The sequence below is a fragment of the Pipistrellus hanaki genome, assembly GCF_964339955.1.
Source record: "Pipistrellus hanaki genome assembly, chromosome: 12".
Classification (NCBI taxonomy): domain Eukaryota; kingdom Metazoa; phylum Chordata; class Mammalia; order Chiroptera; family Vespertilionidae; genus Pipistrellus; species Pipistrellus hanaki.
In genome coordinates, this window is record NC_140514.1 from 36,444,741 (window position 1) to 36,470,798 (window position 26,058).

At 35.8% G+C, this 26,058-nt stretch overlaps 1 protein-coding gene across 2 annotated transcripts in view; it reads left to right on the forward strand.

The window, feature by feature from the left end:
- Window positions 1-26,058, forward strand: part of APLF (aprataxin and PNKP like factor) — a 74,800-nt gene that overhangs the window by 34,012 nt on the left and 14,730 nt on the right. For both annotated transcript variants that reach the window (XM_084901197.1, XM_084901196.1), the window contains exons 2-7: window positions 4,626-4,697; window positions 12,799-12,971; window positions 15,844-15,991; window positions 16,243-16,372; window positions 20,062-20,243; window positions 23,895-24,247. In XM_084901197.1, coding sequence (XP_084757323.1) covers window positions 4,626-4,697; window positions 12,799-12,971; window positions 15,844-15,991; window positions 16,243-16,372; window positions 20,062-20,243; window positions 23,895-24,247 — 1,058 coding nt within the window. The remainder of the gene's footprint in view (window positions 1-4,625; window positions 4,698-12,798; window positions 12,972-15,843; window positions 15,992-16,242; window positions 16,373-20,061; window positions 20,244-23,894; window positions 24,248-26,058) is intronic.

The following is a 26,058-nucleotide window of genomic DNA, read 5'->3' on the forward strand; positions in this document are numbered from 1 at the left end:
AAGGCTAAGTAAGAAAGTTGAAATTCACCTGTTGTTTATTTTTATTGTTTTTACCTGGCAAGTAATCACTTAAATGTTTAAATAACATTGATACTTTTTGCCACAATTCATTAAGGTGTACAAACATTTGAAGGAACTAACTGCCAGGGATGTTTGTCCTCTACCTCCCCTTTTCTCTTCTCTTCCTTCTTTCCTATATCTATCACTCCCTCTATCCTTTTCTTTCTCCCTCTTCCCCCCCCCCTCTCTTTATATCTAAGATAGGAACTTAACAGAGTATGTGCTTCATCTAGATCTTTTGACTCTTCACTAATAAGTTTTGATTTGCTTAACAAATTATATCCCCAACACTAAGTTCTATGGATCTAGTTAAAAGATGGATGAATTTTAGGGATATATTTTATAAATAAGTAAGTTGCACCCTTTCTTCATTTGTAGTTTGATCATTTGTATTATAGGTTTGTTATTGTGATATGAGCCTATTTGGCTTCTGTTTGTGAAAATGGTAAGGAGTAGAAAGTCATTTATCTGGTCTGGATTTTGCTTTTCCTTTTCAAAGTAAAATCCAGGGATGGGATTCTATTGCCAAATTTGGCAGGCATTAGAAGTGCTTATGAACAATATTCTACATGCATTGAAGGGAAAGTGTGAAGAACTAATTGACAGATTAAATAGAGAAGGTAGACTGGAGACCGGGATGGCAGGACACAGGCTTTATTGGAGGGAAGGGTACCCCTGCTGGCTGCTTCTATGGAGAGGAGGGGAAGAGAGTGAGCTAGGGGCTTACAAGCACCTTTTAGGATAGAGGGCGGGGCTTAGGGCACTCAGCACATGCTGATTGATTAGGGACCTAGGGACTTAGGAATGGGGGCTTAGGGTATTTGGCAGGTGATTGGTGGTTCAGAGCTTAGGAATGTCTGATCACAGGTGGGGTTTACATCTGTCCATCAACTGAAGGAAGGGAGGATCTATCACTAGTAAGTCATCTGTGGTTTTTAAAATTCTGGAGCTGACTGACACATGTATTTCTTCTCTGTAGAGGTTAAAACTCAACATGAGGGTTGCTTTTTCAAATAGTAGTCATCCCAATAAGATGGGGTTTGTTTTTGCCCTTTTTTTTTTTTCAGAGAGGGAGAGGGATAGAAACATTGAGAATCCTGGACCAGCTGCCTCCTGCACGCCCTCTACTGAGGATTGAGGCCGCAACCCAGGCATGTGCCCTGACAGGGAATTGAACCACAACCTCCCGATTCATAGGTTGACGCTCAACCGCTGAGTCGCAGAACCCTGCCAGCCCGGCTCTGCTTTCTTAACTTGTTTTTATGTAGAGGCTGCACATAGTAGGTCTTGTCCCTTGTAATTTTAGTAAATATTTAGGCTTCAGCTATTCACACTGGTTTGGGCCTTATCGAGAATTGAGAATTTAGATAATGCATCTTGTTACACTTGGGTATGACCATTAGAATAAACCAAGTGAGAGCCTGAGGCCTCTTGGAGCTTTATTTAGAGCTTAAAATTTCTCAGAATGTCTGCTTGCTGGTTAAATAGCCCTTCTGCTTTATTTCCAGTTTTGTTCACATATTCTAGTAAATAATCTGAAAAATTATGTTTTACCTAATGATAATGAGGGCAGCACAGTGTTAGAGCAAAGGTGTCTCTAGAACCAGATTCTGTGGGTTTAAATCCTAGTTCCACTGCTCACTGGCTACATAACTTTACATAATTGCTTAATCTCTCTGTACTGCCATTCCTCATATATAAAGATGAAGATAATAGTATCTGTTTCACAGATTTTGTGAAGATTAAAAAGTATAATACATGATATGTATAGTGTTCTTGGTCTTGATACATTATTGCTATTACAGTTAATATATTAATAACAATGTGTGGATATTCATTCTGCACAAGGAGCAGTGACCAACTGTTAAAGTAAGCAGGACCTAAGACATTTAGGATAATTTATTTGTGACCTACCTTCCACCTACCACCCACACTTCTCACCCCATCCTGAAATTAAAATAAATTTAAATGATAATTTATTAGACCTTTGAGCTTCCCATTGAGAAAACATAGTATTTTTAAATCTCACTCATTTGTTAGAGGTATGGTTTAAAAGGGACAATTATAATTAAATACCTGAGGGATGTTAATTTCAAAGACATTAAAGCACTTTTTTTGTTCTTTATAGAGATGCACATCTAGCAATGAAATTACATTGTGTGGAGTCATGTGACCACTAGAGGTCATGTTATACTTTTATATTACTTAAAATTCTTTCTTGCTGGTATGTCTGTCAGTGAAGCCTACTTCAGACAGATAGGAAGAGTCCATTATTGCTTCCTGCAAAAATACAGCTTGGAAAAAAAGAAACCCAAGCTGGACAGTTACACATCATTATGTATCATGGTTTTATGTTTGACAGTTTATTATTCTACTGTTTGTGCGGTGGGCGGAGAGGTGGGGGGTCCCCCCTCAGTCCAGCCTGTACCCTCTCACATTCCAGGACCATTCAGGAGATGTCTGACTGCCAGTTTAGGCCCGATCCTGCAGGGATCCCTGTGGATCTGGCCTAAACTGGCAGTTGGACATTCCTTTCGCAATCCGGGACCGCTGGCTCCTAACTGCTTGCCTGCCTGCCTGATTTCCCCTAACCACTGACCTGCCTGCCTGATCACCCCTAATTGCCTCTGCCTGCCTGATTGCCCTTAACCCCTCATCTGCCTGCCTGATCGACCCTAACCACTCTGTCTGCCTGCCTGATCACCCCTAACCACCTCTGCCTGCCTACCTCATCGCCCCTAACCACTCACTTGCCTGCCTCATTCCCCCTAACCACCTCTGCCTGCCTGTCTCATTGCTCCTAACCACTCGCCTGCCTGCCTGCCTCGCCTCTAAGCACTTGCTGGGGCCAGCTGGGGCAAGGGCCGTGGTTATTCTGATCATTCTGCCATTTCAGTCGCTGGGCTTTTATTACAATATATAGGATAGAATTGGTTAGCAAATTGACTTGTATTATTGAACTTAACAATGAGATCTTAGTATTTGAGTTAGAAATAGAAACTTCTTACTCTCAGCCACAGAATAATTTGCATTTATTGAAATGATGTTTGAATGATTACATGTAGGTGTAGAATCATATGAATATTTTTCTCACATATTTTTATTAATAACAGTATGAATTTGGAGGACTACCTACTCAAAAATGACCTACAAAAGTTACTTAAATTCTCTGGGCTTTCAATTTCCAAATATGTAAAATGTGAATAATAGCTATAACAGTATTAAGTACTGTTTATAGTTAGTCTCAACACTTAAGTGAAAGCTGTATGCAAATGATAGAGTGGGTTATTAGATAACTGCTGTTGATTTTGGCCCACTGAGGAGCATTGTTGGAAAGATTATAGGATCCTCTGAATTCCTATCTTCTCTTTTCTGGTAGAATAGATTATTAGTTTATATTTACTTTTCTGAAATAACCATGGTGGCTCATAGTGGCTAATTTTAGTAGGGCTGCCTTTAAGATATTTAGTTCAATGAAGGCCTGGGGAGAGGGCGGGAGTGAGGAGGAGGAAAGACAATGGAGGAAAAAGGGGACATCTGTAATATTTTCAACAATAAAAAAGATACTTTATTTTAGAAAATATTCTAAATATTAACTTGCAGCTGTGTGGAAAATTTATAGATGTGGAGTTCATTCTGCTGTGATGCTTGATGTTACTACTTTTTAGTTACAGTCTTAAGTGTGGAACTGCTCTCTGGCTTTAAAAAAATGGGTACTTATTCCTGGTAGTTCACATTTTGATAGGTCTTGCAGAGCTAATGGATTTAATTGAATTTAGGCATTACTGTAGTCTGCTTTTACCTATAATTTTGGTTGTGATGTGGGTAGTAACCAGAAGATGGACTAAGTAATTATCCTAAGTTGATGCTTGAAATGTTGTCATATGAATCAGCCAGAAATTACAAAGGTAATCGGAACTATTGTTGTTATAGCCATGCAATTTTAGCATTTGAAGTGCAAACAGTTTTTAAACGTTTGTATGCAGAAATGATTGTGAGCATAAATAGAGCACTATTGCCTCAAACACAGAAAGCAAATATACAGTATATATTAGATAACAGTCTCTTCTTCACTGTAAATATGTGATTGTCACTGCTTCCTCTCCTACCTTCCTGTTGTCTTAAGTAGTTAGTGCTGTTGGCTCCAGAGCTCAAACACAGGTCTGTCTGCCTGACTCTAAAGCCTGTAGTCCTAACTTTTATACTTACTAGACTGCTGCTTTTAAAAGCTGTTAGTCATCATAACCTACACTGTATTTACTGTATTTGAAATGTTTTCTAATAAAAATATATAGATTTTTTCTAATTTTATGAATATAATTGATAAGAATCCCGACTAAATGTCTGCCTTGAATGGAAACCATCATGTAGGTTTTGGGATCTGTTAGATAGCAAGCTTAAGTCTCTGCTCAGCCATTTATTTTTCTCTGAATTGGGGCAGGTTTCTTAATCTCTGAGTTGTTTTGTTTTTTGTTCAATGAGGACAATCATGGTTTGTTGTTGTTGTTATTGTTGTTTTTTGGGGATGTGGCTGTATTTGAAATTTTTATTTTTTTCCACTGTAGATTACAGACAAAAGAGTGTCCAGAAGACATGCGATTCTTGAGGTGGTGGGTGGCCAGCTTCGGATCAAACCGGTAAATATGTTAATGATACATTTTAATGTTTTGTCTCTCACCTTTTTCCCAGCTTCAGATCAGAAGGGCTTATTTTTTAAGTTATAGAAGTAGGAAATCAATGTCAAAACATATCCTTTTTATTGACAGAAGATAATTGGGAGATAAAGATCAAACTATTTACATTCTTTCCTATAGGGCAGTGTTACATTTACACAGGATTTCAATGAAAGATGACTACCAATTCACGTGTACATGATTATTTTGTTCATGACGGGGTATTACAAATAAGATCCTATAAAAAGCTCATAACTAAAGGGGGTAGGGTAGTGACCAAAGTCACTTTAAGTGTTATAGAGTTATATTTTAATAGATTTCTATATCTCGGTGTGTAGAGTTGAATATTTCTAAAATTTAGACCTTATTCAACTTTAGGATTTTAAAAATAATTGTAATTTGAAAGTTCCTGTTAAGGGCTAGAATTTTAATTACTTGCTTTCAGTTTAAGCACTGATATGTTGTAGGGAAAGCAGGTTCTGAGAATATACTGTGTGATCATTCCTTTTCATTTGCAGAATCTATTGTATAGGAGAATAAAATATGTGTATGAGGGTACATTTATTTTAGACTTGATCTGGGGTGTTAAAATTATTAATATGGAATGAATTTCATTAATTTATAACATTTAAAAACCTACATGTATGTGCATCTTAATATGTATAACTTCCTGTTGTTTTATTAATTCTTGCTTTTCTACAGATAGTACTTTTATTATCCTATGTTGAACTATTCCCAAGTTTGAGAAGTATCCTTTTAATTCTAGATTGGGAAAATTTTTGAATACCGATGAATTCACACCACCTCAACCTTAAATAAATACTTTTAAAGAAAGTTTGTATCTCATTCTACATTTTCTTAGTGTCTTGAAAAGTGCTAATATCTGTAGTCAGCATTCTGGGGGTGGGGGGACGACCTTTATTTACCCTCAGTTTTTGTCTTTGAGTCCAATGATCTTTTTCTTCATAGTGAAACTTACTAGACCTTAAGCTTGTTGAATATAGGAACACTGACTAATCTTCCTTTCTCTAGTATCTAGCATAATGCCTAATGCATAATAGGTAACTAATATTTATTCAGTTCATGAGTATATGCTGCAGTGAGAACTATATGTGGCATTTCTAGGAGTGGGAATATCATGGATTTTCATAAAAGTACTAGAGGCCCGGTGTATATGATTCATGCACTGGGGGCCCAGCCTGCGCCCTCTCACAGTCCAGGACCCCTCAGGGGACATCCCCAGAAGGATCCTTAGTGCTGCTGCAGAGGCAGGAGAAGCTTCCACCACGGTGACCCCGGCTTCTGGCTGAGTGGTGCTCCCCCTGTAGGAGCACACTGACCACTAAGGGGCAGCTTCTGCATTCAGTGTCAGCCCTTTCATGGTCAGTGCGCATCACTTGTTCACCTCATTCTCATTACTTTTAAGATCTTTAAAACTTGTATTAACAACGTCAGTTTTTAAAAAGAACAAAAAAAGGTCAGTTTTAGAATTTCTGTATATTTCTCTAAATTGCACCTTGTAGTGCAGCTGCAATAAGTAGATGAATAAATAAATAAATCTATTTCAAGGGAATAGGTATTTTATTGAAACTATTGTATATAAGAAAAGGCTAATATGCTTCTCCTGCCTCTGCAGCAGCACTAAGAATGGCAGAACGACCATTCACTATGATGCACAGTGACCACCAACGCAGGAGCTGCCAGCTAACCTCTCAGTCCCTTCCCTCAGCCAGCAGGCTCTGATCACCTGGTGGGGAATGGGGAACCGGGGGTGGGTGGCAGCAGATGCGGGCAGCACCAGGGCCCTGATCGCCCCACTGGTCACCCCACACACAGAGGGCAAACAGTGGCAGCAGGGGTCAGGGCTGGCAGCCAGGGAAGATCAGCCCTGATCGCAGGCCAGGCCTAGGGATCCTATCTGGGCACAAATTTTTTTTTTCTGGGCACAAATTTTGTGTACCAAGCCTCTAGTCCTATATAATAAAGGCTAATATGCAAATCAATTGAATGGTTACCATAGCTATGTAAAAATTGTATGATGTATTTTTTATTTTTATTTATTTAATTTTTAAAAAATATATTTTATTGATTTTTTTACAGAGAGGAAGAGAAAGGGATAGAGAGTTAGAAACATCCATGAGAGAGAATCATTGATCAGCTGCTTCTTGCACACCCCCTACTGGGGATGTGCCCGCATCCAAGGCACGTGCCCGCATCCAAGGCACATGCCCTTGACCAGAGTCGAACCCGGGAACTTTCAGTCCGCAGGCCAATGCTCTGTCCACTGAGCCAAACAGGTTTCGGCATCTATGATGTATTTTTGTCTTCATTTGGTTATTGATCCTCAAAAAATACATCTTTGGTGATTGTGTTTTTTCTATTGCACAATAAAATTCTTGAATTGTGATTGTTTTTCTTCCCATAAAATTATGAGTGTACTTGTAAAATAGCTATACAATATTGCAATAGCTTTTTGTATAGCTATTTTACAAGTACACTCATAAAATAGCTTTTCCACAACTTTTGTAAAAGAGTTCACAAAAAAAAAAAAAAATAACAACATTGAAAATGAAAGGAACCTCTTTTTTTTTGGGTACAAATCAATCTTTCTTTAATATTTGATGATAACTCCAAGAGTAAGCTATAGAAAATTGACTACATTTTAGTTCCATTTATTCAGGGATAATGTATCTTTTGTACCACTTATACAATAATAGCATCTATTTAGGCTCACCTTTATAATCCCAGGGATATGTTAAAAGACACACAACAATGATATGATTCTGATATGGGCAGTTCATATCTTTCATTCACTTGGGCTTCGGTTTGCCTGCCCTTGTCTGCTTGAGGAATCAAAGTTAAACTAACCTTACTGAAGGAATTTGAGAGACTTCCATCTTTTTTAGTCTTGGAAGAGTTTGAATATTCAAAAAATTCTTTAAAACTTGGGTCAGGTTTTCAGAGGGATTTGAAAGGTTTTTAATTATTAATTGTATTTTTAAAAAAATATTATACATAAAATTCAATCATCTTTTTTTTAAAAAAAATACATATTTTATTGATTTTTTTTTTTTTTTTTTTTTTTTTTTTTTTTTACAGAGAGGAAGGAGAGGGATAGAGAGTTAGAAACACTGATGAGAAAGAAACATCGATCGGCTGCTTCCTGCACACTCTCCATTGGGCATATGCCTACAGCCAAGGCACATGCACTTGACCAGAATCGAACCTGGGACCCTTGAGTCCGCAGGCCGATGCTCTATCCACTGAGCTAAACAGGTTAGGGCCATCTTTTCTTTTTATAGTTACTTTTTAAACAAGCTACCCCAAACACAAATAAACATACATTTTTTAAAAGTATGGTTTATATTCTTAAAGATAATTGTCAATTTTGGCGTAAATCTATTGGCAAAAAATATTTGTAATATTTTACTGTATTATTGTTCACAAGTCTTCCTTTATATGTATTAATAGTAATGTCATTGTTTTTCTCAAAATATTTTGTGTGTACATGTGTATGTCTTCTCTCCTTGTCTTTATTAATACTGTTAGATTTTTAAAAAAAACTATCTTTTGAACTTAATGTGTGTCTTTTTAGTTGGAGTGTATTTAGTTTGACATTGATTTCAAAAATGTATATTGATTTAGGTATAAGTTACAGGATCAACCATTAGAGTTGTTGGAATATCATTTTTTGCTCTTAGTTCTGGGATTCCCTGTATGAATAGTTTTAGGAAAAGAAAAAGATGATTTTTCTGCTTTCTTATGGCTGAATTTGCTAAGTGCTTGATATTCAACCTCCTAAAATTTAAATAAGTGCTTTCACGTAAGGAAGAAAAATACTCAAACTGAAAGTTTTCTTGGCTTTGGGTTTGTGATGCATTTTTAAAAAAATGTATCTTTATTGTTGAAAGTATTACAGATCTCTCCCCATTTCCCTCTTTTGACCCTTATATCCCTCCACTCAGTCCCCAGCCAAATGTAGTTAATTTCCTCTTAAAAGTATTTTACGTTTTCTACTCTTAGAATTTTACGCCTTGTATTTAATATCTTAGCCTTTGTAAACTTAAGACTATACCATTATTTGCCGAGACCGGTTTGGCTCAATGTAAAGAGCGTCGCCTGCGGACTGAAAGGTTCCAGATTCGATTCCGGTCAAGGGCACGTACCTTGGTTGTGCGCACATCTCCAGTAGGGGATGTGCAAGAGGCAGCTGATCGATGATTCTCTCTCATCGATGTTTCTAACTCTCTCTATCCTTCTCTCTTCCTCTGTGTAAAAAATCCATAAAATATATTTTAAAAAAAAGACTATACCATTATCTAATGTTTAGAGATTCATCTGAATTTCTAAAATATTCATGAATAAAAACATGATTATATCTTATAAGAGGCAAACCTCACTGAATGAATGTTCACTGCTCTAGAAGAAGCTGATGTACATTGCTGCTTTGACTCTTGTCCCTTCTGCTACCCAACATTCCTAACTCTGGTGACCATGGCATACCCAAGGAAGGGGGGCTTCCCTCAAAAGGAGTGATTTTCAAGGAGTAATAGGGAGTGATTCCAAGCCCAGCAGTGTGCACAAGCTCAGAACCTGGTGGCTTGTCATGCCTTGTTGCAATCAAAATCTCTGGGCAGAGAGCCACTTTGGGAGGGCTGACTGCTAGCATAATGAAAGGTTTCTAAACATTAAGTTTAAATTAGAACTTGATTTCGAAAAATGAAACATTCACAACTCTTTTTAGGAATATGGGGCATCACTGCATTGCCATTCTTATGTAGTTTTGTGCATGTTTTGCAAAATGACCCTGACCAATAAAATAATTGCCTACCTAATTTGTATAGCCTCTGTTTTAAAATTTTACCTCTATTCCTGATCTCCAATTTTTATTTTACTGCTTGCTTTTAACACAGAATTAAAGAAAATACAAATGTTTTCAATTGCAGGTTTACCAATAGATCTGATGGCCAAATCCTCATGAAATTAAATTGCCAGGACTAGGTAGATTATATTCATTCTAAATTTCAACATTGTCTTTCCCCCCCCCCCCTTAAATAAAATTTGTGCATATAGGTAACAATGCTTAGTATTTTCCAATAACACAGTTTTTGTTGCATTGCTTCCTGTTCTATATTAGTATCTCCCCAACCCCAAGCTTTGTTAAACATACTGTTTGGACAGTTCAGGTTTTTTTCTTTACAAGTTGAGCTAAATAGTTTCTAGGTTTCTTTCCCCAAATTCCATGGTTCTGTGGTTAGTTTAAAAGTATAATGTTATGATAATTGATGAAGTTATACATAGTGAGAAAGTTACTTGGGGGGTTTTGAGAGCCAATAAGCTTATATGCCTAGCTGCTTGCTATTGGGGGCTTTTTAGAAGATGAAAGTGATTATTGTTTAAAAATTTATCTTATAGAGAATGGAATTGAAATGATTTTAGTGGTGAATCTATTTAAGTGACTCAACAGGTAGCGTTTTTAGTAAATATATTAGATTTTAAGCCTCATTTCTTATAGTAAACTCTTTGGAACCATTCCTGATATTATTCTCTAATGACTGGTTGTCGAAATATTGATTCTTCCTGCTATTAGAGACTTCAGTGGTAGGTACAGTTAGTTATATGCAGCCACGGACCTGACAGCCTAGTGGTGATTTATCAGATGATTATAGGTAATCTTTAAACTTACAGGGACTGATCAAACAATTCATGCAGAGAGGTCTGATGGGATAAGACATCTCAGGCTGTAGTAAATCAAAGAGCATTTTGAGTAGATATCCATGATTGGATCAAAGATTCTGTGTGTGAATAGTTGGGTGTATGAAGGTGAGAGATGAGTTTGGAAACCACTAAGGTTTATGAAGAGCCTTCACTGCTGTGCTGTGTTTATGTTGGGGAATCATCAGAGGCTTTCACAGAGAAATCTACAAGAATAACCGGATGCAGTGAGGTGAATCCAGACAGGAGACTTGATGTGATGTTAGCTCAGGCTAGAAATGCGAGCAGTGCGTGTGAACTTGCACTAGAGAATGACTGTGTAAATGGCAATGAGAAGTGGATTCAAGAGATAGTTCAGCGGTTTTGACATTTGGATGGAGTGGGAGAACATTGTAACATGTTCAGGAAGTGTGGATATTTTGGTGTGTTTTAATATATAACAGAAATTAAAATCAGAATATATCACATTTATCCCTGAAGATCCTATTTATATTCTGGAGAAATAGGCTTTTTAAAAAATAAAAGCAACTGAAAAATAAGTTATAATGCAAGTGGCTTACCAATATTAAGTTAATGATACTATTTGCTTTATGTTTTATCACAACATTCTAGGCTTGTTTATATTTTACTTAGTTTATACAGGCTTAACATTTTTAAAAAATGAAATATTAAGTTAATGATATTATTTGGTTCATGTTTTAAAAAATGAAAGTGAGTATATTTAATAAAAATTTTAACCAAGTTTACCAATGGAAAAAAAAATTGTTGTGGAGTAAAAAGAAAAGAAAAGATACATTTCTAGAATTTCAAAATACATTAAAATAGGCCTATTATAACTTCCTTAATTTTCCCATAGTGAATATATTTTATAATAGGAACAAAAGTTTTTACCTACTGTATTTATATTGAATTCTAATCTATTCAAATTCAGGATGAATAAAACATACCTTAACACCTTCAAATGCTTTTAATGGTTGGGATCAGAAAAGGTTTTAATGTATGAAAATATAATTGTATCTCAAGATACTTTAATGAAATATAAATAGAAAAACTGGAAATGTTCAGCTCAATCCTGGGGTGGTAATTACCTGTTATATTAGAGAGGCTGTTGATGTCGCTAGAAAGTCTCACTTAAATTGATGAAGCAGATGGATGGATGGATGGAAGGATGGATGATAAGGGGAGTTGCTTTTATTCTATTAAAAAAACAACAACAAAGATCTGCATTAACGTAGATTGCTTTGTTACACAATAAAGCTTATTTATTTTAAAAACTTCATCATGTTGATAACAAAAAGGCTATTTGGCTTTTGGAAATAGCCACTTTCAGCTTGATTCTAGTTGGAATTTTTAAGGTGTCTTTCAATAGGTCTTAGTTATGAAGGGAACTTCATTATCTTTAACATAGAAGCTTTTGGTGGCAAACATAATTCAAAATAATGGATATTATAATAGTTTTGACATTAAGATATATTTGCTTCTTGCAATTTGAATATAGATGATAACCTCATAGTGGGATTTTATTCAAACAAAATTAGATTCCTCCATGAGAGGCTTAAAACTCCCCCCCCCCCCCAAAAAAAAAAAACAAACAAACAAAACAAAACCAGTTATATGTTTGCTTGAGAGATAGGGTCAAAATTTCCCTTCTCATAGTTTCTAACTTTTTAAAAAAATATATATTTTATTGATTTTTTACAGAGAGGAAGGGAGAGAGATAGAGAGCTAGAAACGTCGATGAGAGAGAAACATTGACCAGATGCCTCTTGCACACCGCCTACCGGGGATGTGCTCGCAACCAACGTACATGCCCCTGACCGGAATCGAACCTGGGATCTTTTAGTCCGCAGACCAACGCTCTACCACTGAGCCAAACCGGTTTCAGCGGTTTCTAAATTTTTAATCATAGTAAGAAATTATTAAGGAAAATAAGTGGAAAAGAGGCTAGCCACTTCCAGGGGATTGGTGAATTTTGGATCTCAAAGTAAAAGGAGTAAGTTTCCATGCTGGAGAAATTTTTTTCAAGTTTCTCTTTTTAATTTTAATTTACCTCAAGCAAATCAGAGTATCTTTTAACCAGTTAATTGATAACTTTATTTTTTATTCTTAGAGAAATGGGAAGTATATTGCAGCTCTTTTTGTATGATTGGATAAGAGTTATGGTACTTATAAGTTCCAGATTTATTAGAACTTTAAGTTTCTTATACACCTAAATTATTATTATATTAATGCATCAGTTCATATCATTAATGTATCAGTTCATTAATTATTATATTATGCATTAGTTCATATTCAGTTGTATTTTTTCATAATTTTGAGTTACAACATCATTGTATTCTTTCTTTGTTAGATACACACAAGTCCATGTTTTTATCAGTCTTCTGAGAAAAGTCAGTTCTTACCATTGAAGACAAATCTATGGCACTGGTTGAACCCTGGAGATAGTTTTTCTTTGTTTGTTGACAAATACATTTTCCGTGTTTTCTCTACGTATTCTGAATCAGAATTGGAATGTACTTTAAGGTAAGATTGCCTGATTACCTGATGAAATGACATTATGTAATGATATTTATAATCTAATTCCTTAGCCATCTGCAAATGCCTCAGTAGGAACTATTCTAGTATTAAAGTGTATTGGCGATATAGGAGTTACATGGTGTGTGTGTGTGTGTGTGTGTGTGTGTGTGTGTGTATGTTTCTGGAAAGCATTTGACTTTGGAAATTCATGCCTCAGTAGTGATTGTTCTCATGTGTGGTGTCTTTTACCATTGTGTTCAGAATGTATTTTCCATCTAATAGTAACCAGATAGTTAATTTGAAACTCACTATATTTTCTTAATTTTTTTGTTCACTTTATTTTTTTTGGTATTTTTATTTATTTGTTTTTTAAATATATTTTTATTGATTTTACACAGAGAGGAATTGAGAGGGATAGAGAGTTAGAAACGTGTCGATGAGAGAGAAACATCGACCAGATGCCTCTTGCACACCCCCCACTGGAGATGTGCCCGCAACCAATATACATGCCCTTGACCGGAATCGAACCCGGGACCCCTCAGTCCGCAGGCTGACACTCTATCCACTGAGCCAAACCAGTCTTGGCCTTTTTGTTCACTTTAAAGTTTTTATTTTATTATGTTTGTGGTTGAAAGAATTACAGATATCCCCCATTTTTCTTTTTTAAGATATTAATCTTTGACTTAGACTAAAGTTGCATAACTTTTCTTTCTTATAAAAATAACAAAATATAAAATAGGGAAACTGAGGAAATGAGGTATTATAATAAACATCTGGTGTAAAATTAAATTATATAATACATAAATTGGACCTATAAAAGTAGAATTATTTACTTATTTCAAAAATCAAGAAAATGCTATACATTTCTGTTTTAAGCAAACTATAGCCATTGCCTGATAATTCATTTACATTATTATATGTCACTTTTAATTTTTATGTCTATTCAAATTAGCTTGTCCCTTGGTGTGAAAATCAGTGTTGTGCCTTCAGTCATATTATGAACTTTTAAAATTTTTTGTATTGATAAAACTGAAAATAGAACCCACTTTAAGAGCACTCTATTCTTTTCAGGTTATTATAAGGAGTATTAATTTGTGTTTTATTGCTATCAAGCCAAATGTGTTGAAAGAGGTAGTAAATATTTTTATATGTTTTGGTAATTATGTGCTTAATTTAGAGTAACCAAATTAATTGTGTTTTTATATTAAAAATTAAATGTTCTTATATTAGTCTGCTCCTGTAAAATTTCTTTCAAGGTGTTTACTCTTAGCTTTTTTTCCATTTGTGATTTGGAGTTTTCAAATATTTATATATATATGTATATAATATGCAAAGTGTCCCCTCAGGAGTTCGACCAGAAGACTGCAAGTTCAATTGCTCATTATGACATGTGCTGACTACCAGGGGGGCAGCACAAAATGAAGGAAGGCCCTGGTCGGCAGCCGGGGAAAGAAGGCCTGGGCAGGCAGCCAGAGGACCCAATTGTCCCTGATCGCCAGCCAGATCTAGGGACCCTACCTGTGCAAGAATTTCATGCACCAGGCCTCTAGTGATGATATAATGATTTCTGAGCAGTAATGATTTTCATTTTTTTACATTACACCCCCATTTCCCCAAATTAGGCACATACAGAGCTGCAAGGAAAGCTGAAAAATGTGGTCTCCAGCTAGGTGGACAGACATTGTTACAAATGCTTACTGACCAGTGCCATTTCAACTTTGCTGTTTGTTGTACCAGTAACATCCACTTAGCCTCTGATGGTTAGTGATAAACACCTGGCCTGTGCAATTCTAGAATCCTGTCATCTTCATTGATACTAAGGAGCCCTGTTTTTTTGGCAGCCTCCTCTACCACTAAAACTGACCTGTAGAGGCAGTTACCATTGAATTACTCAACACTGTCTCACTAGTGTGTGCCTTATTGCTTAGTGTTCTGGGTCCTTCCAGGAGCATAGCCATCTGGTGGATAGTCTAGTCTTACGTTAGAAATCCATTTTAGCATGCCTCTTTGGGATAGCATTCAATTGTCTGTGTAGTAACACTCCTCCACCCCTGGCCCTTGGCAGCCACTGACCTGATTTCTGTTCCTGTAGCTTTACCCTTCAGAATGTCATATAAATAGCTCATTTGCCTTAGCAAAATGTCTTTGAGATGCATGCGTGTTTTGTACATACCAGCAGTTCATTCCTTTTTATTTCTGAGTAGCATTTCTATTTCAATTTTCAAATTTTCAAAAAGATAAATTTGCAGGATCATCTCTATGCATACATAAGTGATAATGATGCAACACTTTGGATAATCTTATCACATTTGCAGCAAGTAGGAAGTAATTGGTTCTACTAGTATATTCCACATGTGGCCATGTGTCAGAACATTTAGCTTCAGTCAGGCTGCAGGTTTGGGGAGATTTTTCAAGTGGCTATACTGGCCAGAACCCCAGTAACAGTTATAGGACTTTATTTTTTCTCCAAGGGCCTAACTAACTTAGCTAATATATTTGCAGTTTGTATTTTCTCTTTGGATTCTGGGTGGTGATCCTAACTTTTATGGACTCTCTGGACAAATATTAAATAAGTAAGTAGCTCTTAAGCCTTGAGAGAGATGACTTATCCCCATCTGATAAATAGCTGTGGTTTTTAGGCCCAGGATTTGGAAAGATCAATGTGTTTTATGGTGATCCTGTGGTCAGAAGACAAACAACATGCTCTAGTTTAAATATTTTATTCTATTATACTACAGTCTGCTTTTTTTGTCCTAAGTCTGAGAAAAGTAGCATAACTCATTATTTAGATGTACTTGGGAGACTTACATTTATAATAACAAATAACAGCAGTTTTAAATTTAAATGATGAATATATGATTTTGATTTTATTTTCTAGAAATAGTCAAATGCTTGATGAAGATGATATAGTGAATGAAACACCAGAATTATCCTTGGTTAATTTGCCTGATGAGACAACTGGTGCCCCACAGCTGGAAGGAAGCACAGAAATAGCGACAACCCAGACTTCTACCACAAATAGTGTGGTGAGAAATTTAAGATCTCATCCATTTATAACCTGTCCCTTAAATTTTTTCAAGGAGAGAAAAGACAAGTGAAATTAGGCACAACACTTCAAGTAATAGAGATCATGAATGTCTTTGAGAAATTTGACTAATTCAGTCCATAATTGCAGATGGATTTTTTTAATGGTAGCTTTCTGCAAAATAAAAAATTTACAACTTTATTAAGGGAGCATGCTTATGTTTGATAATTAATAAAATACATGACTTTTTAGTCTTCCGCAGGTGAAAGTTCAGACATCAGTAAGCAGCAGTCCAACCCTGCCCAAAGGAAGAGAATCCTTCCAGCGTGGATGTTAACAGATCTCGGTGACCAAAACCTCCCAGCACCAGTTACCAGTGGAAGTAGGTTTTGTTTTAAGCAAACATTAATCAGAATTTGAAAGTTTTTCTGAACAAATGAAGAAGTGTATAACATAGCTTAACAGTTTTTTAGATGTGTACATGAAGTCTAATTTAGAACACTAACTATTATGCCATTTATCAAACATCTGCTAATTATTTTTTTATTTAACATGCGCTAGACTTACCATATTAACAGGTTTTTAAACAAACCTGGGCTGGCATGTCTAAGATAAAAGGCCAGCACAGTAAGGGCTTTATAAATTAATATAACTTTTAAAAAGTGTTAGGCACATGATGTTATGTGCTGGAAGATTTAAAGAAGAGGTGACCTCTGTCCTAGGATAGCTCACTATCCTGGCAAATACTATAATGATTTATGTCATCTGCTGGGTATTCCCATTGGATTTAAGATTATTAAAAAGGTTTTTGTATTATCTTATTTAGTCAACATTTTATTTGCAACTTTTCAGTCATCTCAAGATCAGTTTCTTTTGTTTGTTTTCTTTTTTTAAATATTTTATTGGGTTTTTACAGAGAGGAAGAGAGAGGGATAGAGAGTCAGAAACATCGATGAGAGAGAAACATGGATCAGCTGCCTCTTGCACACCCCCAGTGGGGATGTGCCTGCAACCAAGGTACATGCCCTTGACCGGAATCGAACCTGGGACCTTTCAGTCCCCAGCCCAACACTCTATCCATTGAGCCAGACCCGTCTCGGCTCTTTTGTTTGTTTTCTTTTACATGGGTTACATTTTCCTTTTATTCCATTCTTGTGACTTTCTGTTGGAAATTGGATGTTATAAATGATGTAGAGCTTTTGATTTTATGTTCCTCTGAATAGGTATTCTTGTTCTAATAGACAATTAATTTGGCCTGATAGGCAATTTTCTTCGAATGCACAGTTAATGCAAACCCTAAATTCTGTTTTCCCCTGTGTGGACAGCAGTTAGTCTCTGCTTAGTTCTCTCAGCTTCCAGCTGCTGCTTTTTCTCTGCCTTCCAGGGCTTTCCCCAGGCCATGTAGTGAGCAAAGGATTTGGGTTGATTTTATTTTGGTTCTTGGTTTTCTGTTGGTTTCTTCCTTTTAGGATTTTATCCCTAATTTCCTCCCTGCTCCTCACGCCTCACACTCGGTCCTCTGAACAGGTAAGCCAGTAAGGCTGCAGCCTTCTGCCACCTGTGAACTGGGAGATGCTCTCAGGAAAGAGGCAAATTTCACAAAGCTCACAGGTTGTAGTGAGTTTTCCAAGCTTAGATTCTTCTCCACTTTTGCCTTTTGGTCACTCTCCAGTGTCTTTAGATAGTGGCTTTTATATATTTTGTCCAAAATGTATAATGGTTTTGTTTGGGACGATTAATAAAATAATAGCACAATTGTATATTTATTTTAATTGATTTATTACTCTTACTGTTTTTAATATTCAGCATAGTGGTAACACAAGTTTTCTAAAGTTTTTGATCAAGTATGTTGTGGACAGCATAATGCTAGTTTGGATTGTAGTAGGCTCAGAGGAGTGATAGGGCAATAATTAATAAATAATCCTATATAATAAAGAACTAATATGCTAATTAGACCAAATAGCAGAACGACCATCTGGATGACCTTCCAGATGACCATTTGGATGACCTTCTGGACAAAGCCAGGGCTGCAACGACCAAGCCCCTTGCATGAATTTTGTGCATCGGGCCTCTAGTACAGTAATAAACTCTGTGTTTTTGTACTCACAACTGTAAACCTACTTTTGCCCCATGCTGTATTTATTTTATTTCCAGCAATATTGCTAAATGATCTAATTAATTATAATAGTTTTTTTTTTAACCCCTTGGATTTTCCAGCTGTGTAATCATATTTATAGAATTATGACATTTGGCTCTTTTTTTTAAAAAATTGTGTTTATTGTTGTAAGTATTACAGATATCCCTCTTTTCCCCCCATTGACTCACTCAATTCCACACCTCTCCCCCAACCTAGGCCTTTACTGCAGTTTTTTGTGTGCATGAGTTATGCATATAAGTTCTTGCCACTCCACTCCCCTTCCCTCTGAAATTCATCAATCTGTTCCATGCTTCTATGACACTTCTGGCTCTTTTGATCTATCTATTGCTTCTTAAATTTTTCTGACCTTATTTCATACACTATAATCTGTAAATTTTAAGTAAAAATGGGTAAAATTGATTCCTGTTTCTTATTCTGATTTTAATAGGAATTCTGTTAGTTTTTCAGCATTTAATAGATTGGGATTGATTCTGGTACTCTTATATTTAGGATGTGTGTGTGTTTTCCCCCCAGGAATAACTGTTGAATTCTCTGGTCATTTTTTCAGTATAGACATAGTCTTGCATTTTCATATGTTAATGTAATTAATGATATTATAATAGTAAATTTCCTAATATTGTACCATGCTGTGTTCCTGGAATAAGCTCAGTTTATCATAATGGCTTATTATTTTTATACTCTGTTAGATTAGATTTGCTAATATTTAGTTTAGAACATTTGTATCTATACTCTCAAGTATGGTTTGTATTTTTCCCCCCACATAAGCCACCTATGTTAGATTTTGGTGGTAGAGCTATATTAGCATTTATTTAAAATGAATTAGAAGTTTTTCCATATATGCTCAAGGACAGTTTGAGTAACAGAACTATCTGTTTCTTTTCCAATTTGATTTGAGAGAGAAAACAAACAAACAAACAAACAAACATTCACCGATTGTTTCACCCATTTATGCATTCATTGGTTGACTCTTGTATGTGCCCTGACTAGTGATCAAATCTACAAATACTGACATGTAGGAATGATGCTCTAACAGTTGAGGTACCCAGCCAGGGCTAAATATAGATATTTTTAAATTTAGAATTTTATGTACATATTAGAGGCCCAGTGCATGAATTCGTGCACTAGTGGGGTCCCTTGGCCTGGCCTGTGGGATTGGGCCAAAACCAGCTCTCCAACATCCTTCATGGGGTCCTGGGTTGCAAGAGGGTGCAGGCCAGGCTGAGGGACCCCATCAGTGCATGGTTGGGGCTGGGGAGGGACATGGGAAGTTGGGCAGCTGGGGAGGAACCATGGGAGGGCTCTAGGGTCTGTATGGCTTATCTTGTTCAGTCCCGATTGGCCGGACCCCAGCAGCAAGCTAACCTACCAGTCAGAGTGTCTGCCCCCTGGTGGTCAGTGCACATTTTAGCGAGCGGTTGATTAGCCTTAGCATATCATTAGTATATTACAGTTTGATTGGTTCAATGGTTGACTGGCCAACCAGACATGTAGCATATTAGGCTTTTATTATATAAGACTAGAGGCCCAGTGCATGAAATTTGTGCATGGGGGGTGTGTCCCTCAGCTCAGCCTGCACCCTCTCCAATCTGGGACCCCTTGAGGGATGTCCGATTGCCCATTTAGGCTCAATCTGGGTAGGATGGAGTCTGCCCTCGTTAGCATCTTAATTTTGCTAACTCCAGGGCTGGAGCTCTTAGCTATAGTTTGCTTAATACTTTTTGAGATTTGCAAATAAGTGTTTTCAAGTTGACATTACCATAATGGAACTTTAATTTTACTAGCTTCTTCATCCTTTTTCTTTCTTTCTTTGTTATTGTTTTGTTTTTTTTGGTGTTTTTTGGGGGCATTGAATATTGACATTGGAAGATATAGGAGATAATTTTTTCTCCTTTTTCTTTGTGTATGTGTTTAAGATAATGTAAACTGGAAAAGTGGAAGAGAAGGTGTCTGCAAAAATAAAACCCAAGAAAACATAACACAGCAAGGAAGAAAGAGATTGATTTTACCAGGAAGCTCAGAAAGTACATCAGCAGAGCAAGACACAGGAAAAAAATGCAGAAATGCTGATCAGGAAGAGTCTGTCATTTCACCCAAGGTGATTAAAAAATAATTATCTCATTGTTTTCTTAATTGTTCTAGATAGCAATTAATTATATGTTGTATACAGCAAGGAAAAAACAAAATTGCTTCTTACTAATGAGTTTATGAAGTATACAAAAAGAAAAACTAGCTCTTATTTTGCTGGCTTGCTGACACTAGCCTTTAATATAGTATTTGCATTGTAGAAAACAAAGTTATTTAGAAATTTTCAGACTGGGAAAAGTTAAAGTCCATCTGAATGTGGTTATAATTGGAACCTCCATTATTAAAAACTGGCTTATTATATTGGTTATTCTCAAATGGCATGTAACCACTTTTTTCTTTTCTGTTTTTTGTTTTGTTTGTTAATTCTCACACAAAGATATTTTTCAGTTGATTTTTAGAGAAAGTGGAAGGGAAAGGGAGAAACATAGAGAGAAAGGTTGGTGTGAGAGAGACGTACCAATTCATTGCCTCCCACACATGCCCTGACCAGGGCCCAGGATCGAGCCTGAAACTGAGGTACACGTCCTTGACCAGAATCTAACCCAGGACCATTCAGTCCGAGGGCCAACACTCTATTCACTGAGCCAAACTAAATAAGCAATGTGGGTATTTTATAAAATATGGAACTTTCCGCCTTTCCCCTACTTCTTCCAAGTACAGAGAACCTTCCATTTTTCCTGTTCCCTCAGTTGCTAATTCACTTACTCTGGCTCATGAGCTTTGTAATTGGCACAGTGCAAATTTATGTCTCAGCAAACTTACAAATTACTCATATAATGGATTTTGGGGATCATTTATAAATAATTGAAACCATGATTGTTAAATTCTTAAATGCCAAGGGTCTATTGGATATCAATATTTCATGGAGTTCCATAAAGAACATTATGAATTCTAGTTTCTGTGACTATTAAAATGGTATATTTGACCCATAGAATTGATATTTGTGACTTTATAATTTCTCTTTTACAATAAATTAACGTGTTAAACATATTTCTTGTAAAGATATTTAAAAATAAAACATCCTTCCTTATATTTCATGGAAGTAGAGGGAGTTGAAATATGATGCCAAACATTTCATGACTTATATTTCATTTTCTTTTATATATTTTTTATTTTTACTCTAACACACAAGATGGCTGCCCCCATGTGGTCAAAGTAATACCTACTTGTGAAAAAAACACTACCACTAACAGAGTATTCAGAAGCATGTAGAATAAAACATATATATATTGAATTTTCTTATCCTTCAGTCCCATTATCTTACAAATATTTTGATTTGTATCCTAAACCTTTTCATTTAGAGTTATACAACTAAGTATACACATAGCTATATAGGGATTTTTTTTTTTTTTTTAAAGCTAACTGGGATCATGGTACTATGTATATTGTTATTGTTTAATTAAAAAAAAAAAAGCCTTGCCTGGTAGCTTAGTTGGTTAAAGTATCATCCCCATGTGCCAAGATTTCAGGTTTGATCCCCAGTCAGGGCATATATAAGAATCAACCAATGAGGGCATAAATAAGTGGAACAAGAAATTGATATCTCTCTTTCTCTTTCCTCTATCCCCCTCTTCTCTTTCATTTCTCTCTTTATATAAATTCTATACACACACACTGAGTGGCCAGATTATTATCTCTAAGTGCATAATAATCTGACCACTCAGTGTGTGTGTGTGTGTGTGTGTGTGTGTGTGTGTGTCACGCGTGCGCGCACGCCTGGTGCATGAATTCGTGCATGGGTGGGGTCCGGCCAGCCTGGCCAGGAGGATGGGACATGGGCAGTTGGCCGGCCTGCCTGCTGGTCAAACTCCTGGTTGAGGGGACAATTTGCATATTAGCCTTTTATTATATAGGATATACACTGAGTGGCCAGATTATTATGATCTATGAACTCATAATAACCTGGCCACTCAGTATATATATATACTATATACACAGTGTTTTATAGTAAGAATGCATTCTAATTTATTTAACTTCTTCCCTTAGCAATACCCTTTTTTCAGATGTTGAGTGGGACTCCCCCTCCCCACATTGTCCTATAACTGTTGCTGAGGCCCAAAGCTGGGACAACACTACTGAGTATTTCATGTTTGAAAGGAGCCTCCAACAGTGAAAGCCAGACCTTTCCCATGGGGTTTGTTGAAAGGCATTCAATGACCCACCTTTAAGCTGTATACAAAAAGAACCGAGAGACAAGGCTTTAAGATTTGGGGGAGTGCTATGTTTGTGTAGAGGTTTTTCTGCCTTTCTAAAATTAAGAGTAGCTGGGGCTCTGAGAGAATTATGGAGTTTAGATATACCAACAGGAAGAAGAGAATGGCATTTACTTAGACACTGGCTTAGCCAGTGGATTTGTGGCCTACCTACCCAATTAGTACCTGCATAGGCAGAAAAGCAACCTGTGAGAGTTGACCTGGTGGGAGACTGCCCAGTGGGGAGGTGGCCCAGGATTGTCTTAGTCTCTGGCGTGTGTTGGTTGGTCCTGCAGCAGAGGGAGATGAGAAGGGGGTGTAGTTGAGTAGCTTAGGAGAAAAGAGTTTATGGTTTAGAAGAATGGTATGTCATCAGCGGGAGGTTTGCTCTAAGAGGTAGCCAATGATTGCTTTTCCAATAGTTATTATAAGAAACATTATAAGACTTAGGTTCCATTTATAAATTGTTAAGTCAGTTTAGATAATATTTTAAAATTACATTCTGTATTATTTAAAAAAAGAAAAGTATTAAAATTTGTCCAAAAGAAGCCATGTTATTTGTCCAAAAGAAGCCATGTTAATAATATCTTCTCAAGAAATTGAAACTGTTAGGCATTAAGTAATATAAAAATCAGCTTTTTCCAGATGCAGCCAGTATACATGAGTCCTCAGTTATACATGGGGGTGAATATTCATATGTATCTAGTATGTTGTCATCACTTCCTAGAAATGGTTCCCAGGAGGACTGGGGTGTATCTGAGAAGTGTTTTCACTCCAAAGAAAGTATTAGTCAGTAAGCGGTCATCTTTAATAGCATAGGACCAGGTTTACTCTTTGTGCTGGCAGTAAGTACAAATGAAAAAGGTCCGATAGTATTAATGAGAATACTTAACTGGTTCACAACCCCTCTAATTGGTTAAACTGAAACTTTTATTCAGATCATGCCAGAGGAATCATGTTTATTTTCTGAGCTGGCCATAACATAGCTTCATGTAAATTTATCTGTGAGGGAGGAGTAATTTCATTATTCAGTTATAGGGAAAAAATCATGATATTTAGATGGGAGAAATGAAGTATTGCAGTAACTTACAAGAAATTATAAGGACTGTGCATGTTAAGAATGAAACACATTGTTGAGCAGAAAATTTAAGAGATTAGTAGGCTTTTTGAGAAAGATTGTATTCAGATGAAAGCAAATGTATTTGCTTATGCTTCATTTCTATTTTTTCTGGTTATCTTTTATGGAATGTTTGACCTGATTGGAATGGTTTGGTCCAGCTATAAATTCTTTTCTAATAACTATGTTTTTTAAGTTATTAACTAGAGACATAGAAAATGGTATTTTTAATAATTCTGAATGAAATATTAAAAATTTAAAAATATACATATTGCATGAATCTTGTAGTGCCATGCTTTTATGCTTAACTTTACATATTCTTTTTTACATTTTTTTCTGATTTGTTTTTTAGGAAATGCCGCAATCAGTTTCTGGAATCATATTAAGTAACACAGATGTGAATAATAAGAAGACTAATGCACTGAGAAACGAAATCCCAACAGAGGAACTTGGTAAGGTTTCTGAAGATGAAATCATCACTAAAAGAACACGAAATAAAATAGAGACAGTGAGCTGTTCTGAGAGTTGTTCGAGTGCCCAAGGCAAATCTTCCCATGGGGAGTCTCAAGGATCTTGTCCTGGGCCTAGCTCTGATCCCTCCAACCCTGCAACTCTGCATGCAAAAGCAGCCGATCCAGTTCTACAAGGTTCTGAAGAAACCGAGGTCAAGAGAACATCCTGCATGTATGGAGCAAACTGCTACAGGTAAAATGAAATTACAGGTAGCTATAATTCAATTACTTTAATGGCATGTAGCTATGTAGATATATGTTATCATGTATTAAAAGCCTACTAAAACTCATTGGCCTAAAGATTAGGAGCTTTTTCATGTATATATCTACTTGGTTTATACTTTCTCAGTGTGCATTCTTGCAAATCCTGCTATAAGGTTTTAATAATGAGACATTTCATATGTAGACGTGCTGGTTAATGCAAGGATTTGAACTGGGGATTCCAGACTTGCAAATTGAGTCACTCAGATCCAGATATTTGCTTATTTAGTGCTTTATTGAGATATTAGAGAGATAGCTTCATAAATAGTTGTGTTTATTATAACTATCAAGATAATTTTAGGTTGTGCTTAGGCATCTTATTATACTTGTGCATTTTCCTCTATATTTTTTAATGGTCCTTTTGAATCATCATGATACCTTCTAAAACAACTGAATATATATTTTCTGGATTAACTGGTTACTTCTATACTTACCTCATTTGATTGCACTATATTTTCGAATTTCATTTATTAAAATTAATATCCCTTAGTTTTAGGCTATAGTTTCATCTATGTTTATACTAGAGTGTTTATAATTATGTAATACTATTCCAGAAGTATTTGTGATTCCAACTTGTGAAACCAATACATCCCAGTAGAGTTTATCTTCTCTGCAATAGTGTGCATATATCACATATTCTGTTAACTTCACACTCATATTATCTTTCTTTAAAAAGCCTTGCCATTCTAGCACTTGAACAACAATATTTTTCGATTTCAACAGTTAGAATTTATGCATTTATTCACAATTTTGTCTGTTTTAAAAAAAGCCTTAGTTCCACATGTGGAACATAATTTATAAACTTGTAGAATATCTCTTACCTTTTAAGAATATCTGGTGTCCCTTGAGATTCCATATGAATTTCTCTAAGAAATGCCATAGGGATTGTGATAGGGATTACATTATATCTGTAGATTGTTTTGGGTAGTATTGACATCTTAACAGCATTAAGTCTTCTATTCCACAAAATGGGATATCTTTACATTTATTTGTGTCTTATTTAATAAAAATTAAATCAGTGTAGTACAAGTCTTTCACCTTCTGATTAAGTTTATTTGTAACTTTTATTTTCAAAAGTGAAATTAGTTTTAACTTTTCTTTTGGGGTCATTTATTATGAATGTATAGAAACAACTTATTTTTATTTTTTTATCCTGCAGCTTTGCTGAGTTAGTGTATTACTTCTAAATGGTTTTTGTAGAATCTTTAGAGTTTTCTGCATATGTAGAAAATGCATAAATACACCAAAAATATAATGTTCATGGCACTGTTATTTATAAAAGCCAATAACTTGAATGAACCCAAAGGTCTATGAATAGTAGAATGGACAAATAAATTGTAGCAACTTCATACAATGGAATTTTACACACTAATTAAAATACACTACTGCTACATTCAATAATATAGAGTAATCATGTAAACATAAGAAGTCATTCTCAAAGAAGTATATACTATATTCTTCAATTTAAATTCAAGAACTGAGAAAACTAATGTGTTGTTTTATAATATCACTTTTCAAAGTATGGTCAAGAGACTCCTGAGAAGTTCTGGTTCCCAGGAAGATTTTAGGAAATCTGTAAGGATATAACCATTTTCATAATGATACTAAGATTTTGTGGGTTTGCCTTTTTCACTCTGATTTTCTCACAGATGTACAGCCGAGTTTTCCAGAGGCTACATGATCTGCATTACTGTTAATGATTGAATGTAGAAGCAGATCTGAGAATCCAGATGCCCTCCATTA